This window comes from Galendromus occidentalis, unplaced genomic scaffold (genome assembly GCF_000255335.2).
Source record: "Galendromus occidentalis unplaced genomic scaffold, Mocc_1.1 scf7180000077440, whole genome shotgun sequence".
NCBI lineage: Eukaryota > Metazoa > Arthropoda > Arachnida > Mesostigmata > Phytoseiidae > Galendromus > Galendromus occidentalis.
Genome location: NW_003805428.1, coordinates 932,546 through 949,746, shown reverse-complemented (window position 1 = coordinate 949,746; position 17,201 = coordinate 932,546). Strand labels below are relative to the sequence as shown.

General features: G+C 49.7%; 4 protein-coding genes across 5 annotated transcripts in view; 2 read left to right on the top strand and 2 right to left on the bottom strand.

Annotated features, from left to right (window-relative positions):
• LOC100899415 (calcitonin gene-related peptide type 1 receptor) overlaps positions 1 to 3,607 on the bottom strand; it is a 48,269-nt gene extending 44,662 nt beyond the window's left edge. The window contains exon 1 of the mRNA XM_029111433.1: positions 3,598 to 3,607. Within this exon, the coding sequence (XP_028967266.1) occupies positions 3,598 to 3,607 (10 nt within the window). The remainder of the gene's footprint in view (positions 1 to 3,597) is intronic.
• Positions 3,608 to 5,305: 1,698 nt separating this feature from the next.
• Positions 5,306 to 8,025, top strand: LOC100899271 (probable serine/threonine-protein kinase DDB_G0277449). Its single transcript, XM_003743179.1, has 7 exons — positions 5,306 to 5,387; positions 5,493 to 5,677; positions 6,525 to 6,801; positions 7,097 to 7,283; positions 7,386 to 7,562; positions 7,668 to 7,751; positions 7,872 to 8,025. Exons 1-7 carry the CDS (start codon positions 5,306 to 5,308, stop codon positions 8,023 to 8,025), a joined length of 1,146 nt encoding a protein of 381 aa, XP_003743227.1.
• Positions 8,026 to 9,806: 1,781 nt separating this feature from the next.
• Positions 9,807 to 10,827, top strand: LOC100904182 (uncharacterized). 2 transcript variants are annotated; one of them, XM_003743132.2, is made up of 3 exons: positions 9,807 to 10,006; positions 10,080 to 10,210; positions 10,313 to 10,827. In XM_003743132.2, exons 1-3 carry the CDS (start codon positions 9,886 to 9,888, stop codon positions 10,751 to 10,753), a joined length of 693 nt encoding a protein of 230 aa, XP_003743180.1. In that variant the 5' UTR covers positions 9,807 to 9,885; the 3' UTR covers positions 10,754 to 10,827. The 2 variants fall into 2 exon arrangements, with proteins under 2 accessions (XP_003743180.1, XP_018495018.1); XM_018639502.1 differs by having other exon boundaries at positions 9,924 to 10,006; positions 10,080 to 10,205.
• A 2,292-nt stretch (positions 10,828 to 13,119) lies between these two features.
• Cdk8 (cyclin-dependent kinase 8) lies at positions 13,120 to 15,839 on the bottom strand. Its single transcript, XM_003743131.2, has 6 exons — positions 15,499 to 15,839; positions 14,930 to 15,132; positions 14,606 to 14,792; positions 14,214 to 14,451; positions 13,795 to 14,078; positions 13,120 to 13,649 (listed from the first exon to the last, which is right to left on the bottom strand). Exons 2-6 carry the CDS (start codon positions 15,130 to 15,132, stop codon positions 13,302 to 13,304), a joined length of 1,260 nt encoding a protein of 419 aa, XP_003743179.1. The 5' UTR covers positions 15,499 to 15,839; the 3' UTR covers positions 13,120 to 13,301.
• Positions 15,840 to 17,201: the final 1,362 nt, after the last annotated feature.

Genomic DNA, 17,201 nt, shown 5'->3' with positions numbered 1-17,201 from the left:
GCGGCAAGCGAGTTATCTGGGACGTCACGGTGAAGGATTCGTTCGCACCGAGCTACCGTGGTATCGCACGAAATTTACGTGCGGTGGCCTCCAGGGGCGAACAGGAAAAGCAGGCCAAAATACGAATCCCTGCTCAATGAGTACATTCTGATACCTTTTGTAATCGAGTCCTCTGGGGTCTGGGGAAAGGAGGCCCTCAAGTTCGTAAGGGAGATTGGTCGGAGGATCGAGAGCGGAGACGGGAACTCGAGGGCTACTGCTTTCATCCGGCAACGTATCGCAGTCGAGGTACAGAGGGGGAATTCGAGAATGATAGCGGGTGGAATCTTCCAGTGTGGGGCCCTCGGGGAACTCAGTTTCCTGGGCGGCTAATTTTTCCCAAGTCTTAGTCTCACTTGATTCAATTTTCTCTGAATAAACTGAAAGGTAATTCATTTATTCATTCAAAGCTCTTTATTGAAAAAGGTAGATAAAAGCAGATCTTTCGATATGAGTCCTCTATTGATCTTTGAGCAAACTCTCCAAGCGAACACGTTGTTGATGAGATCGGTCTTGGCAATGGATTTGGTTCGGACCGTGCACTGACCACGTAAACAATTTTGTACGATGTCAAAGAAGTGATCCGTGTCCTCAAGAAGCACAATTCGTTTGAGTGCCCGAATGTCCTGCTCAGTCAGTAACGACATGAGAGGCGGTAAAACAAGAGTTCCGTGGCTAAGCGAGCACCGTATGTGCAGTCTTCGGACAAAATATTTCTGCACAGATTCAATTTTGCTTATGTGCTTCGCTTTGAATGGGAGCCACACGGGGCAACAGTACAAGAACTTCGAAACAATTAACGCCTGATACAATCGGATGTTTCAACGGGGAACGAGCGGAATACCAGAGCTCCGTCGAAAGCTAGCTGCCAGGCATGACTTCGAACCGCGCCGGAGACTCCGCTCATTCAAGAGAATCCGTAGATTCGTGAATTCACCAACAGTTGCTCTTTGTCACTCCGTAGACGCGAGCTGATGCAGGAACAAAGGGAGGATTTCAATGGGAGGGAGGGGGCTCAGGAATTGTGACTGCTTTTCACTTGAATCAGAGTTCGTACCTTGGCATCTGAGGTCCCGAAGAGATCCCACCGTTGAAAGGTTACGGACACCTGAGGACTTCAGGGATAAGAGATCCCGCCATCGAGACCGGCACTGGTGTAGAAATCTCAGATCGGAGCCAGTCATCAGCCACTCATCCTGCTGGCCACGTGCGTATGCGCTTGCGAATCCTTGAGATAATTTCTATTTCTATGGTCGCGGATTTTCTGAATTTCATCACAAACAGCGAGCAGCTGTGAGATGGGAGAAGATGGATCCTCTCTTACCCGACCGCGTAAAGTCATCCTATTTGACCGGCATGTCTCGTTGAGTGTCTTGGAGCAGAGGTACACGTAGCCTCTCAATCATGAGGAAAGTGTGCTCGAGTAAGACCAAGTCAGGGAGGCGAACCGAGTGAAGCTCCCGACCTGGCAACCCTCGGATAAAAATCTCAGGGAAAAATCATTCTGCCTCGAGCTTGGGACGAGAAATATGTCCTTCATCGACCGTTGCCTTTAGGCTTTAGACAATCACCCATTTCTTGGTGGACGTCGTCGTCGTATCTATCGAGAGCCTTGGTATCTTCTCCGCGTACTTGCCCGGATGGCTAATATGCTCTGCAGACCTGCGGCTTCAGAGCAACTTGGCCGATTGAACAGATCCGGTCAGCTCGAAATCATTCGCTCTATGAAAATAAGTCACGGTCGCAACCTCAGAGGGTTTTAGACGCAGGTGCAAGTTCAATTCTGACTGAAGAAATTCCCTGCTTAGGACTGCGTTGGATCACTATTTATGGATGGGGGCGGGCCAAGAAAAAAAGTTAAATAATGATAGCCGAAGTATGTGGAAAATATTATCATGGTGTGATCCTTCAATCCTCTGAATTGTATTTTGTGTATTGATTTTATTCGAAATGGATTTGATTTTTCAGTCAATCGTTTCAGTCAAGTTCACGAATCAAGCTATTCTAAGCGACCTATTCGAGCTATCATTCTGCGACTTTGCCTTCATCAGAAAATATTCAGACGTCGCAGTCCTCCATAACTCACTACCCCAGTGAGCGAGGAGGACCGAACTGAAACTTGGGGTTTCGCGATGGCCACTTCTGCGGTGGCAGCGATATAAAGCGATAAATTACACCAGAGACTTTCAACTGAAGAGGATGAATTGGATTGCGAAAATCTACTGATGTTACAGATTGGATCGGATGCGAAGGGATCAGAAGTTCCGAAATCTTTCATGTCGACGATGCGCGAATTCGCCGCAATACAGAGTCGATCGAAATCCGAGAGGTTACTCTGACGGACGGATTGGTGTCGCTCTTTCAAAGGGATGTCACTTTTGAATTTTCCATTGCTTGAGGAGGCTCATGATGACGTAACTCTTTCGTCACTGTTAGGTCACTCTGACGTCACCAATCTCTGGGCAGCGATCCCTATGGTGGTGCGACATGGGACGCAGCCCTTCGTCAAAACCTGTGGCCAGCGAGAGGGTTCTTGGGCAGGGAAACTGATTTTCCACATGCGTTGAGCTTAGCGGTCGACCGTCTCTCCGGTGCACATCCGGTGAATAAGCCTCCAAGCTCCTCAGCTCTCAACTCTAAGCTCTCAATCAATCTTGAATGTTTGCGCTTGGAAACGCGAGCCCAGGATATACCCAGCGGAGGTGTCACGGATCTGAGTGGTGGTTGGGACGGGACGGAGCTGTTCCTGAGTCTGGTGGAAGTCGACTACGCCTCGACCACGATGGCTCAGGCATTGGCGGAAGAACAGGAGTAGCTCACGGGAGCAGCGAAGTGTGGTACGGAGAAAGCCCAGTGACATTCCGAGACTCTATCCCAATGCGAGAACTTATATACTGCCGAGAATGATGTGAAGGCGCGCGATGACGGGTCTGTCTCTGGAGCGACATGTTCGACAACTTTTTTCTAATCGTGACGCTCAAGAATATGAGTTTCCGCTTAGCTCTCAGAGAAAAAAGGGACTGTCGTCACGGCCGGGGGATCTCTCGTCTGTTGAAGAATACCCTCCGATGATAGAACATCTCCTGCTTGGGGAGAGTCGAACGTTGTGCTTGAGCGGTCTGACCCAACAGAAGAACAGAGAGCTCCCTCATGTACACTCTATCGTCGCCGTCTGACAACGTAGGTTTTTTCAGTCTTGAAAACTTTTGAGGCGGACACCTTATGGGAACGACGATAAGGCACAGCAATTTCTGCAAGCGGTCATTGTTTGATTCTCCCCTCGGGGAAGCTAATTCGAATGAGAGTGAAGTCTGAAAGCTTCTCTGCGCGTCGGAAAGCTAGGCCGGTTTTCAATATCCCGTTGTCAACATACGATGATTACGATCAGCATCTTCCAAGCTGACCGCGCATCCTAACAGGGTCTGAGGGTTCTGGTGGCACCTGAGCGAGTCCGGTTCTGATCTGGGAAATGTTGTTCCGCTTGGGTCTAGTCTCGTGAAAGCGGTATCTTCTTGATCTTTTCGAGAGCCTTCGGGGAAGACGAGACTATTTGCTCACCGGGAACCATACTGGTCAGAGCTGGACGAATCAGCGAAGATCCGGGCAGCTTTACGCGAGGGAGTACGTCTATTGTGAGCACAGAGAAAACGGCTCTAAAGGGCGAGGTCGAGATGCGGGCACTTGAAAATCCGGAGAGTGAAATAAGACGGCTGCTTCCATTTAGGTTAACAGCGGAGTGACCAGGAGGGAACTCTTCGTCCCCCGAGAATTCTCCGGCTCCTTCTCGGCCAGTCATCAGAGCGAACCGTCCGAGAAACCGGAATGCTATTCTATTCCGAAGGCGTCTTCGGAAGAAATTCCCTCTCTGAGTTTGAAACAAGTCTCGTTTCTCTTCCATGTCCTGAATTATGCGAGCACTGAATCCATCGAGTGATGAATTCGAAGTTGTCAAAGGCCCCGGGCATCAAGCTGCATCCGAGCTCCAATACGTCCGACAATATTTCAGTACTGCCTACCTCAGATGTCAGACATAAAGTCACTCCGTTATATCTATGGAGGGGGCAAGAAATGAGAGCGCTCTCAAATGTGCTCATGAGAGCTTCTCTGTTAAATTTGAGACGTTCCAAGTTCCAGCTTCGCTTGCCAGATAATAAGCATGGGGAATTCGTAACGTTCGGATGGAGGGCTCATGATCCGGTGGTGGTTGAACGAGTGCTTTGAGCTATTCGGATTTCGATGAAGCCATGACCAATATTCTAAAACTCTCCTGTTCTATAATTGGTGAGATCTCCGCAATCCCTGCGGGGTTGAGAAATGGAAGCACGGTGATGTAGGCAGCGCTGCTTGGTATCAAAAGTCGGATGATGAGCCCGAAGCTTGAAAAATCCCTCTTTGATAGAGTGCGATCCCCTAATCGCGGGGATCAATACCTATGATTAGCATAGACTTCTCGACGCACAGCGAATTTGGAGCCCAACGTCATATCAGGAGCAGTTGCTCTCTGTTGCAAGTCAACAACCGGCAGACGTATGATCCCGTTCGGATCGAGATCTCGAGGCTCGAGCACCGCCGAGAGCTCCATTCACTCGAGGGAAATCCGTAGATACGTGAATTTATGACGATCCGCGAGCAACAGCTCCGAGTCGTTTTTCGCTTCGGACAAATATGTTGGCTGATCCTCGGATAACCCTCGAGGGGACGAAAGCTGTCCGCGAGCAACATCGTTCGGTTCTCTGCTGAATCCTCACGGCATTCGAAGCCGTACTCCGCAGTAGACGAGAATTCGCGAATCATCCTCGAGCCGGATCCCATGGACTGATCACACGAGCTTGATCGGATCTCTTCGTTACATAAGACAACTTTCGTCGTGAGGAGTTCGGTCGAGCCGACCCGATCATACACGAAAAAATCTGTCCACGAATTTCCAGCCTCGAACTCGTCGCCACGATGTTGTTTCTCACATTTAGCTACAAGACAATCAGCGATGTTGTTCATCCTCAAGTCTGATTCGCGAGTCGTTTAAACGATTGAGAGAACAGCGAGTGTCAGCGACAGCCTCCCGAGTCTATGCTATCTATAGAGGATCGCGGTCTGTCAGCTGATCGCAAATATGAAACCAGAGCCGAAACTTCAAAGTGGGCTCACGTCCGTGCCGTGAATGCAGCTCGAGTTACAGCTCGAAACAGGAGCGATCCGAGTTTGGTTTAAAATTACCGGAGGAAACGAAGTCTCAAAGAAGGCATGCGCTACGCCGATTAAGTGGTGCATGTATACCGACAAAATTGAGGTGGAAGGCTTCGAGCACGGCTACGAGCGTCGAGCTGAAGATCCTCGCCTGGAGACGCACGGTACGCTCGTTGGAAATGTCTGAGTTTCGTCGGAGGTTTCGCGAAGAAATCTCACGATTCCGTTCGAAGACAATCGTAATCATCTGGAGTATCGTTCCCATCCAGGAAACGCAACCTTTACGCACAGCACCGGGAAAATATTGTCCAGCCCGAGGCTTCGTCTGCGCAGCATCTGCCAATGGATGAGTTTCACGATGCGGCGAAACAACGATATCGGGCAGAGCCAGGGAGTGTTCTGGCAGAACGCCAGGGACACCAGAAAGCGAAACTGGAATCTGGAAAACCTCCAGGTAAGACTAATCCAACGATACTTGGAACCCTTCCCGCTACTGAGCGTTATTCGCCGCAAGTTCGGCTTCCGTCGCGGTTTCCATCCCGTTGGTTTCTGCTTCTCGGCCGGAAAGAACATGGAACATTCGATATTGACGGCTTCATTCCGATGTCAAGCCGCCTATACCCGTCGCCATGCCCATCAGGGGACCTGTCGGTTGCTCGTTTCCACGCGTAGGGCGGCGGACAGTGAGAGCATTTTCCGATGCTGTTTGCGACACTTGGCGCTAGTAGGAGGCACTTGCAAAGACTTTCATTTCCGTCGTCTGTGTGTTGACGTATATTAAACCCTATTCCTCGGATGTCATATCGGCGTTATTAAACCACCAGGACTCCGAGACGGACCGGCGATCGCATTGAGCCGAATCGGATTTAATTCAGCCTTTACTTTGAATACGGCTTTCATATGAGGCTCACGAATATTTTAGACGTCTAGCCCACATATGCCCCCCCCTCCAAGTGTGCGTCGGGTTCTATCGATGTCAGTCAATATATGCGTCAGGCGGCTGGGCGTTTGTCGCCTCTCTAGATCTTCCTTCTGGGAGCGGCGCAGTCCCTTGAGCTTCCCGCAGTTCGGTGTTGCTGAAGGAGTATGATCTCGAGGTTCTCGATCTCGCGATCCTAGAGCTCCTGTCCGGAGAGAGAATCATGCAGAGCTTCCCGGAGGAGGGTTGGACAAAAATTCTCGTGTCAAACTTCCGCTGACGTCTAGCTGTTACGCGACCTAACCCTTCCGTTTTCTCAGCTTGAGCCGTTGGCTTGTCTTTGCGTTGACCTGATTGAAGCTGATTGCTAGCCGTTTTTCAGGTCGAAGACCTCCTAGGTCGGGGCTCGTTCGGTGAGGTGTTCCAAGTGAAAGCAAAAGACGATGGCTCCGAGGCAGCGATCAAACGCATCAAGAAAAATGTCCTGAACACCGAAAAAGATCTCTCGAGAGTGAAAGCCGAATTTTCTTGCTGGAGAGCGATGAGCGGGCACCCGAATGTGATATCGCTCTTTGCCTTCGTCGAAACCGACACGTATTGGTGCTTCATCATGGAGCGCGGAAATTTCGGAAGCCTCAGTCAAGTTCTCCGGAGCTCAGGCAAATTTTTCATTGGGTTTCCTTCATCGAGATGATCGGTTGGCTCCACCTCAATATGCAAATTATGTCGAAGAACCCAAATGCAGTAGAGGACGGCCCTATCTCGATTAGGATGCGGCTTCCCAACCGCCATTCTCACCCGATATCATCGACAGCAATTAGTACAAACCGATGGGTTTTTCCACATCTTGGTTGGTGCAACCTCGATTCATGGCTCCGCGAAGCGTTCGAGGGCGAGGTCAGCGGAAGACAATGGCTCGAGTAATCTACCTTCATGTAGTTGATGACCTTCCAGATGTCATGCTTGGCTCACAGGATGTTCGGAAGATCGCCGCTCAACTTGCTCACGCGATATCAACCTTACACCACGCGGGGTATCTGCACAGGGACATCAGCTGCTCGAACGTCCTGCTAACGGAAAATCTTGACTGCAGACTCATCGATTTCGGTCTCAGTGTCAAGGGAACGACCGCAACCTCTAGGTAAAAAAGCCTTTCTAGACTCCTGGATACATGCGAGACCATCGGAGCATTTACTAACGAGAACCGACGGAATATTGTCTAAGTTTCGCTTTCATTCCGCAGATCAGGGTCGCTGGCTTACATGGCCCCCGAAGTCCTGAACAGGAGACCAGCTGGCTGTGCCGCCGATTGGTGGTCCTGGGGCATCGTTGTCTACACGATGATCGTCGGTAAAAGTCCCCTGGCACTCTTCGCCATCAGGGAACAGATCGATCTCGAGAATATCTCGAAAGAAAGCCGGTGAGTGGCATGGCATCCTCTCCGGATCACATGGTATGGTCTCGAGCGATTACGTTTTCGTTGAAGATCTCATGTGATACCCTCCGCCAAATTCTTCTCCTCAAGGTACGAGCTAGCCAAGAAAACTCCTGTAGTGCTCAGCACCCGCACGAGTCCCGAGGAACGCGCGCTATTGGTCGATGTCCTGAGGTGAATAGGAAGCATTTCGATCGAAACGAGAAGCGGGATTTCGATGATATCCCACGTCATGGAGATCACGACGTTATTGATTCGGGAGGCTCTCTGTGAAGTGTCTTCCAAAACTTCCAGACCTGATCCTGAGAGTCGCTTAGGGATGCGAGACGGGATGAATTTCGACTTACTCAAAGCCCACCCGTACTTCCACGGAGTTGATTGGACGCAGCTGGATGCCGCGAAGAGGAAAATCCTTCGCAGAATAGAAATTCGAGCCAAGCGCACATGATGAATCAAGAAAATCGACTAAATGACGAACATATAATAAGCCGATGTCATCTAATTTCAATGGCTCGTTCAGACAAGAGCTCTCTGAGCTGGCCGTGTAGATTCACAAACGCTCAGCTTCCTAATCCATCCACGTGGCCGGGGTAGTCGCAATAGATCGAATCGGGTTAGATTTGAGTCCTGCTCGAATCCGACAATCTAGCTTCCATATGGGGAGAAAGCGAACCGTGATGCTTTCGCGAACGTTTCCCTCTCTTAAACGTCGAGGTCATAGGTAGATTGTTGTTCTATCTCGAAAGACGAGAATCCAATTATTCTGCGCACACTCGATGTGTGTTTCGTAAATCCAATTGTGAGCGCGATATCGATTCGCGAGGGAGCTCTCGTTGTATCAGTGAGGATCGAGTCCGTTTTCTCTAGGATGATATAATTCATGGAGGGATATGGGATGGGGTACAACAATCCGGTTCCCGTCTGATCAATTGGAGTGATCTTGTAATCGGAGCTCTAGTTTGGATTGATTTATGATAATGATGATCTGGGTTGGTCAATCGTTGGCGAATTACATTCTGTCATCATTCTTCAACAGAGGTTTCCACAGGTCATGACCTTCAAGGCGTGTGCGGTGATATCCGCGATTATCCAGCAAAGGAGTGGGAGTCATCTGGAGAGATATGCCATAACCTGCAAATAAACTTGCAGTATGAAGCCTTTGGGCGGATCGCCGACCCTATATCTAGAGGTCGAGGCTCCGAGAAAAGCTTCGGCATTAAAGTCCCTATGTCGATCCAGGAGAGGGAAATGTGATGTGGTAGACGGTGTGGTTGGGAGTCCGAGAGATCAGACGGCTTAATCTTCAAGAGTTTGAGCCGGATCGAGAAACGAGGGAGAAAGACGGTTCACTCACCCGAGGTTTCTAGGGACAACATAACGAACTTCTCATAATCCCCGATATCCAGGCAACGAACGGCTCAACTCTTGATGCGATATCAATGCAACACGGTCAGCTCATTTCTACGCCTCCTTCATCTTCCCGGTGTAGGGGGGAGAGGCCAGGGAGGGAGGAACATTCTTTGAGCTCCGGGAACTAGAAGCAATGCCTGTCCAAGAGAAGTCGTCCAACTGTCCGAGTTTTGGTACAATTCCAATGGAAGGATACTCCGAAATCGAATTGACGCGAGTGAATTCAAGGAGAAGAATCGGAGAGTTGGGAGAAGGGGGAAGCGAGAACGATCGCACGTCAGCTCGCGACGTCTATCTGAAAACCAACGTACTCGGTCGTTCATCGAGATTCTCTTGAGAGAATTGGGCTATCGATTATTATTGCACCGACGCCTTCTGCTAAGTTTCCTCGGAATCAATTTGAGATTGGCCTGGCGATTGCCTATAAATGGTTCCCCGAGCAGATCACGTCCGTTAATTGGACGCGCGATTGTGAAAGCTTATGACCTACGGATACGTATCTTTCATGAGACGTATCCTCAATAAACATGAATTTGGACTCGAATTCCAGAGACCTGCCTGACAGGGAAAGATGGACAGGACTGCGAGAAGCTGCAAGATTTTGCGCCGAGAATCGACTGGGATCTGAAACGCGAAACTCCCATAGGACCGCGGAGCGGAGGATCTCTATTACGAAAATTAGAGAAAGTCCGAGACGGATCCACGATAGCGAACTCAGCAGTCGGCTGATTGCAGACCGCGAGTCCTTCCTCTTCCGCGGAGAGGGATTTATGTTAGAAGGATTTTCCGGAGAACCGAGGGATTCGGCAATCTTTGATGGGAAGGTGGCTTTATGGTTTAACCGAAACACAGAGGAGAGATACTCTACCCCTCAAGCCTGCTTAACTCGAGAGGATCAATGAGAGGAAGCTGTATAAAACGGGAGACATATCCCTCAGAATCTATAGTCGATAGGCTGCAAATCTCTACAATGAAGCTGCAAATCCTACTGACTCTTAGCTGTGCTGCGCTGGCTTGGGGTGAGTTATCTTCACATTCAAGGTGATCATACCTTCACAATTAGCTGATATACTCAACGGCGAAATGCCATAGGTCAGGTGGGCAATGCGGACAGCTACCTTGATGAAGTGTTGGAAAACGCTCGGAACAATCCCGAGATCCGAGGGAAAATCGATCCCCTCCGCATCGACGACATTAGCTTCAAGAAAGGATCCGCCAGTGATGTGAGATGATTTTTTTTTAATATATGTAGTCACCCTGTGCTCCTCCCCGGAGAGCCTCTGTATTCATGCTCTCTCCCGGAACGCATGCCTTCGCTCTTCTAGATTAAAGTCTACGGTCTACTGAGTCTCGCGCGGTCGGGACCAGCGACCCTTACCGACCACGGAGACGGGAATTTCGCGATCGATGCGAACCTCGGCTTGAATCGAGTGACTGGTGACGGGCGATACAAGTACCGTGCTCTCTTCCGCTTCAAAGGGAGCATTTCCGCTAAGGTCGACAACATCTCGTGCAACGTCCGAATCGCCATCAGTAATGGGAAAGCTCATCTGCAAAACTTCAGCATCGGCTCGATGAGCGGTCTGAAAGTCACTCGCTTCACTGGGGCTTCCGCCGTCTTCAATTGGTTGGCAAAATGGATAATCAACCTCGTCGTGAACAAGAATCGCGGAAAGATCAGAGGCCAGGTGGAGAATGGCGCTCGCCAAGCTCTCGCTACGGCGCTGGAGAAGGTCGATATAAACAGATTCATTCCGAGACAGTGAACTTCGGGTGAGCCGGGTGCCGCCAACGTTAGGGAGATACTCTAATCTAACAAATAAAATCCTCAATCAAACACTGATGTTGTCGTACCCATGATTTCGAGCACGATCAACCATTTCCTGTCTTAAGCGAAGATCGCGTGATGAAATCATCATCAGTAGAGATCGGGTCCCTCAAACAGCCTAGTGATGTAGCCAACATTCGGAAGATAGATTTCGAAAATCCATCAGGCGACGAAGCTTTCCTTCATTCGGCCTCTGGGACTTTCGCCCACCATTCGCACGCGTGAACGCGCACATCCTATCCTCCACCGAGAGAAGCTGCGGGCCGTTTGCTTTGTGGTAATCGAATCGGCGCGACTAGATTGTCCAGTCATGACTCATGAGTCATGAGATACTCCATGAAACATGAGTCATGAGCTTGAATCAAAAGTGCGCTAAGGGCTCTGGGCCGCCTTGAACACACCTGAGCTCATGCCGAGAGCCAGAGTTTCTGCTCCGGATCTTCCTCTGCAGCGAGGCGCCATCGTCTCTCTGACACTAGAAGCGGAGACGCCTCTCTCATCCTCTGTGACACTGGTGAAGTGATTTGTTTTTTCCTCCGGCGCGACGCCAGGGTCCGGTTTCTACACGTCTCTGTGCTCGCTGGCCAATCGCTCTCATGGAACGATCATCACGTCGGACACTGCTACGCAATGTATTGACTGATGGGGAACAGTTTTCGGAAACCCACCGGCTTCGCGGTTTTTTTGACAGTCTCAATTCGAGGTACTCCTGCGCATATCTCCAAGGCGCGGACTAATTCTGATGGTAAGAAGCGCGTGGTGAACACGATTCCGAATTCTGGAAACAGAGATCTAAGTCATAATGTGATCTGAAGCGACTATTCCAGCTCGGCCTCCATGACGGAAATTAGGTGAAGACCGAGATGAATACGGATCAGTTTCGAACTCGAGTCTTTGCTCTCGAGTTCAGCCGTTCGCTCATTTTGGATCGGGTTTTTCCCCAAGATTCCCTCCTCCTCTGAGTCGCGGGAGGTATTGTGGGAGATTCCTCGAAAACCGAAGGATTTCGCAAAGCTCGACGGGCAGAAGGCTCGATGGATGAACTGAACCACGGAGGACAGTGGTTCCCCCCTCTCCCAAGTCAGTTTCTCAAGACAAAAACCCTCACCGACCAGCGCGCGGTTCGGTGATGACCGGTACAATTGAGAAATCGACGAATGACTCCGGAAGCCACCCGCGGGATTCACAACGTGGAGCCAATAGGGGTAAATCAGAATTACGACACCGGACTCGACGTCAAGCCTCGGACAATAAACGCAGAGAACCGATGTGATCCTCAACCCTTCCACGGAGGAACCAGGGTCGATGCGAGCCCGAGTGTCCTGCGACAGGATAACACCAGGTAACCTTTCCTCCAGGTCAATCAACCAGGAGACCTCCGATTCCATTCCCTCCAACCTACAGAATTCCCGTTCCCGCTGCAAGTTTTTGACACATTCTTCGAAATATCCCACTCATGTTCCATGGAGCTTGCACGTCTCTAAAGGGAACTCTTCGAGAGGACCGGAGGGAGCTTCCGCCCACGGCTATCGTCAATCGGATGACTTTCCCGCCTCTCAGATCTATTTCATATATTCACAGCGAAACGGAGAACATTCGGATCCAGAAAATCTGTGAAACAGGGAGGGATGCGGGGGACGGGTTCCGAGGGTCCCTATGATGTTCACCGCTATCCTCTGGCGACTCTCGGGTGGAAGGCCCATTCGGATTTCCAACAGGATGCCACATAGGCAAAACGCATGCGTGATTCCATGAATTGATCGAAATTAATTCCCTCCGGGGGTCACACCGGGAGCAGGATCGAATGTGTTCTTGGTGGATTCTTTCTTCATTCAAACGCCGGGTCCGCGTGACCGGGGGCTAGAGCAGACTTCGACGGTAAGGAAAAGAAGTCTGACCTGAGAGCATCTCGAGATCCTCCAAGAGATTCTCTTGGGATGCACAATCTGTCTCACGTCCCGCTCCACTCAGGAAGATAAATCGATCCTTCTAGGCGATGAATCATGCTGACAAAAAAATGAACCGTCTGATGATGCATCTCATAGTGAAATCCCTGACACTTCGCAGGGCAGCCTAGAGAACGTCCGCTGAGAATTCCGGCAATCACGCCCCCAAAAGCCAATTCCGGGAAGGCTCCTCCGGAAATTGTGATGTAAATTCGCCCCCTTCTTCCCCCGCCGATTCATTCAAAATCTCAGAGAACTGGATGATCACCTCGGACGCATTGTTCAAGCATGGCTCGTTTTATTCAGGAATATTTACAGGATGCTTCTTGAACATTCTGGAAGCCTTCAACTTGTTGCTCGAAGCGGGTATGAGAGCAAGTAGCGGGACGCGGAGCAGAAACTCCGATAACTTGTGCAAGGAGAGTCATCCGCGACCATCGATTGAAACCCGTAGTTGGAAGATAGTAGCCTCTCTTTTAGGAAACCGCCACCATGTGAGAGAATCACGCTCGTGCCGCCTTTCCCGCGAGGAGGGGAGGCTCAGAACTGCGGTCTCTGTTGCTGATAATTATGAGGCTGGGGCGGTTGGGGTGGGCCCGGGCCCAGACGAACACGTTTCGCGTTCGGTCCGCTGTCTGCCGCGTTCTGGATAGAGGATCGGACTTTATCGTTCGCTTGGGCGTTGGCTTTGTCTGTGTCGTTATCCTCTTCAGTGAGAAAGTCCCTTTTCGGATAAGGTATCGGCCCCCCGGCAAAGACATCGGCCGTGGGCATGGGATCTTCGAGGAAATATGGATCATTCATGGCCTGTTCAGAGGTCAATCTCTTCGTGGGATCCATCAGGAGCAGTCTTTGGAGAAGTTGGAAAGCTTTCGAGTCTGATTTCACCTGGAACGTACGGATTTGGAAGATCAAATGGCAAAACTCAATCCATCTCTCTTTCGAGGAATCAAACTACTCCTCTGACCACAACCCCATTTTCGAGAAAAATCGAGGGGGTCGCCTCGACGGCGAATCCTATCGACGGACGAACCTTATGTTTCTCCATGTATTTGCTCAGGGAACAACCCTGGTATGATGAACGCTTGAAATCCTTAGTCAACGTCGGGTGTTCCGGCATTTTTTTGAGATCTTCCCAGTCCCTGTCTAGAGGGTATCCCATCACATTGAAAATCCGATCTAGCTGATCGTGGTGGTATGGATTCGAAGTCTTGATGTCTTCTTGACGGCAGTGAAAAATAGGTTCGGAAGTAAGAAGCTCGGCAAAAATACATCCGATTGCCCAAATATCGATGGCTTTTGTGTAATGCCGAGCCCCTGAAATATGTGAATTATCAATGAGCGAATATGTGAATCAGATCCCCCCTCGCCATTTCATCCGATATCATGAGTTCCTCTCCAACGCTTCGAGCTCGAGTGTCACACTACAGCAGAGAGCGGCGAGTCACTCACCGAGAAGCAATTCCGGAGCCCGGTACCAAAAAGTCACGACGACTGGATCCAAGTCGGCCAGAGGCTTCAACGGAGAGTTGAACAATCTAGCAAAACCCATATCTGCAATTTTAACCTTCCCCCGGTCCGGCCCTTCACCCATTACGAGAATGTTTGCGGGCTTCAAATCTCTGTGTAGGACCCAGTTGGAATGCAAGTAGTGGATTCCGTTTAGGATTTGATACAGCAGCGATTTCACCTGAGAAGGAGAGCGTGATTTCCCGGATGTATTGGAATGCACAAAAGAATCAAACTGGCCCAGAAGAGCTCGAGAATTCTCCTGATCACAGGAAAGCTTCGAATCCTGATTGACACCTGTCCTTTACTCGCGATTCCGTACTTTCGGGACTCACCATGGACCGCGGAGTAACGACAGTCTTCTTGTTCGCCTTGGCCGTTCGATGATACTTGATTATGTGCCATAGGTCATGTTCCGCAAAATCAAATAAAAGATACACTTTGCGATCGGCATGGGACAAGAAAACCCGTTGGAGATTAATCACATTTGTGTGCTTCAGTTCCCTCAACAAAGCAATTTCTCTGGAATGCGAAGAAATCGGAGGGATGAAAAAATTTGATAATTATAATGGATGTCTTTATTGATGCTCCTCTTCCACCAAGGGCTGATGTATAACTGCGTCGAGGAATTCGAAGATGTGGTTTCAGGAAATACGAACCTGCACGCAGACATTGAGATCCCGGTCCCCTCGATTTGCTTGAGGGCGTACTCCCTACTATCACTCCGCTCGTTGGCGTTTTTCGGTCTCGCTTTGTAGACATGACCGTACGTTCCCCTACCTACCTTGCAGCCCTCAAAGTCGAATAGATCTTCGACCTTCTCCCTTTCCGAGGAGGTTTTTACTTTGAACTCGTAATCCATCTGAAAGTAGAAGTACCGTGAGATGCTCACATTCCTCACAGCGTGACCTGTGAGCATGCCTGCTCAACGAGGCAGAAATAATTGGAGGCTCTCCCCTTCCCAGGATCAATTAAATCCCGTCCACTTAGAAGGGAATGAAAAGCTGTCCCAATCGTCTTAGGTCCTAGACTCTAGATCAGTCAGATCGTTTACATCAAGCCGCTTCACAGTTATTCCGTGTTTCGAACGGGAGCCCTCGATGACTCCGATCTACGGAAGACTCTGAGGTACGGATTAATTAATCTAGAAAGATATGATCTTCGGTCTCGGAGGGAAATTCAGAAACGTGGATCCTGTCAAGGAGCTTTGCTTCTCACGCTCGCTCACCTTCTGGACGCCGAGTATGCTGCAACTCACAAGAAGTTCAAGGAGGGTGTTCCAGATCGCGGAGTCATATTGGAAAAACGTCCGAACACCTAGAAGCTCGATCAGAATCCGATTCCAAACACCGGCTAAGCCAGGTCTGAAGATTGTTTACAAGTGCGGCGGTAGACTTTTCACCCACACTAAGCCACAGTGACATGAAATTTCGCTTTCGCTTCTACGCTCCCTGAGGCGTACTCCTGTTCGCTTGTGCGAGTGCGTAAGACAGCGGTTGTTTGTATGTTGGCTTCGTGGGAACTTCGCTCCAGAAGAACGCGGGATGGAATTGCACGAGAATCGAATATGTCGATGAGGGAGAGAGAAGTAGGCAATGATGTCGATGATCTTTCTTTAAGGTCTGACCGGGATCGAGCGCTCTCCCGCCTGACTTTCGAACTCTGATAGTCGAAGTCTCACAATGGGACTCCCACTGGGCTTTTGACTTGGCTCCGGTAGCCTGTGGATTTCCCCATCCGAGTATAATGATTCATTGAAGAGCCCTCCTTCTCCTCGGGTACCGCAGGGTCATCGACCACGGCGAACATCCTGATCAGGAGATCAGACTGGCTGCATATTGAAAGGCCGACGACTAAATATCGATGCTCAGCCTTCGGGTTCCATCGATGTATTCGAGTCATCCGTTTATTAGATCACTTGTCACTTTTGATCAAGCTCATGATCCTAAGGGCTGATGATCAATATATGCGAAACTCTGACCCGTCGACTCGAGAATCGCGGGTTCGCAGGTCTCGATAGAACCCTTGTTTACGGAGATACCCAATGGAATACGCCATGTCTGTTTTTTTGAAAAGCTGCTCAAGCGTTCAGAGGGTACGATCTATTCGACGACACGGTGCCGCAGGACACGTATAGGCTTCGCGAGAAAGCGCATGAGAGCCACGGTTCTCCATTCCCGTTTGTGGTTCTCCGTAGAAAAGCCGTTTCGAGCTGGGATCGTGGCTTTCCAGTTTGGATACAAGGCAAGACGCCCATCGATTAGACGAATGCGTGTGATTACGGTGATTCCTGTGATTATGACTATGATTATAATCATAATCACACGTGTGATTATGATTGTAATCATACGAATACGTGTGATTACGGTGATTTCTGTGATTATGACTATGATTATAATCAAAATCACACGTGTGATTATGATTACGGTCATAATCATACTCAAGCGTATGATTACGGTCATAATCATACGCATGCGTATGATTACGGTAAAATCATAATCACGGCGAAAATTTGCCCCACACTGCAAGAGACGGTATAGACGCCGGCGGAAGAAATTCAGAAGGAGATTCGGGAGACGATCATTAAAAATCAAGCCAAATACGCGGAGGACTACGATAAGAAAAGGAAACCACATTGGCGGCGTCATGAGATCGGGGATATCGTATTAGTAAGGCGGTTGCCGGAACAGACGGGGTTACCAACAAAGTTGCAACCAAAGTATCGGGGACCTATGGTAATTACGGAGATTCTACCGAAGGATATATATCGGCTCGCTCGAATGGGGGTCGAAAAAGCAATATCTGTGTACGGCGCACTGTTCTCAGTTAAAATGGTACAGAGTGTACGGGGATGAAAGTGACGAGGAGTCTCTGCCTGGCGATGATAATTCCGTTAGCATTCCAGAAAATATTCAACGTTCGGAGGCATCG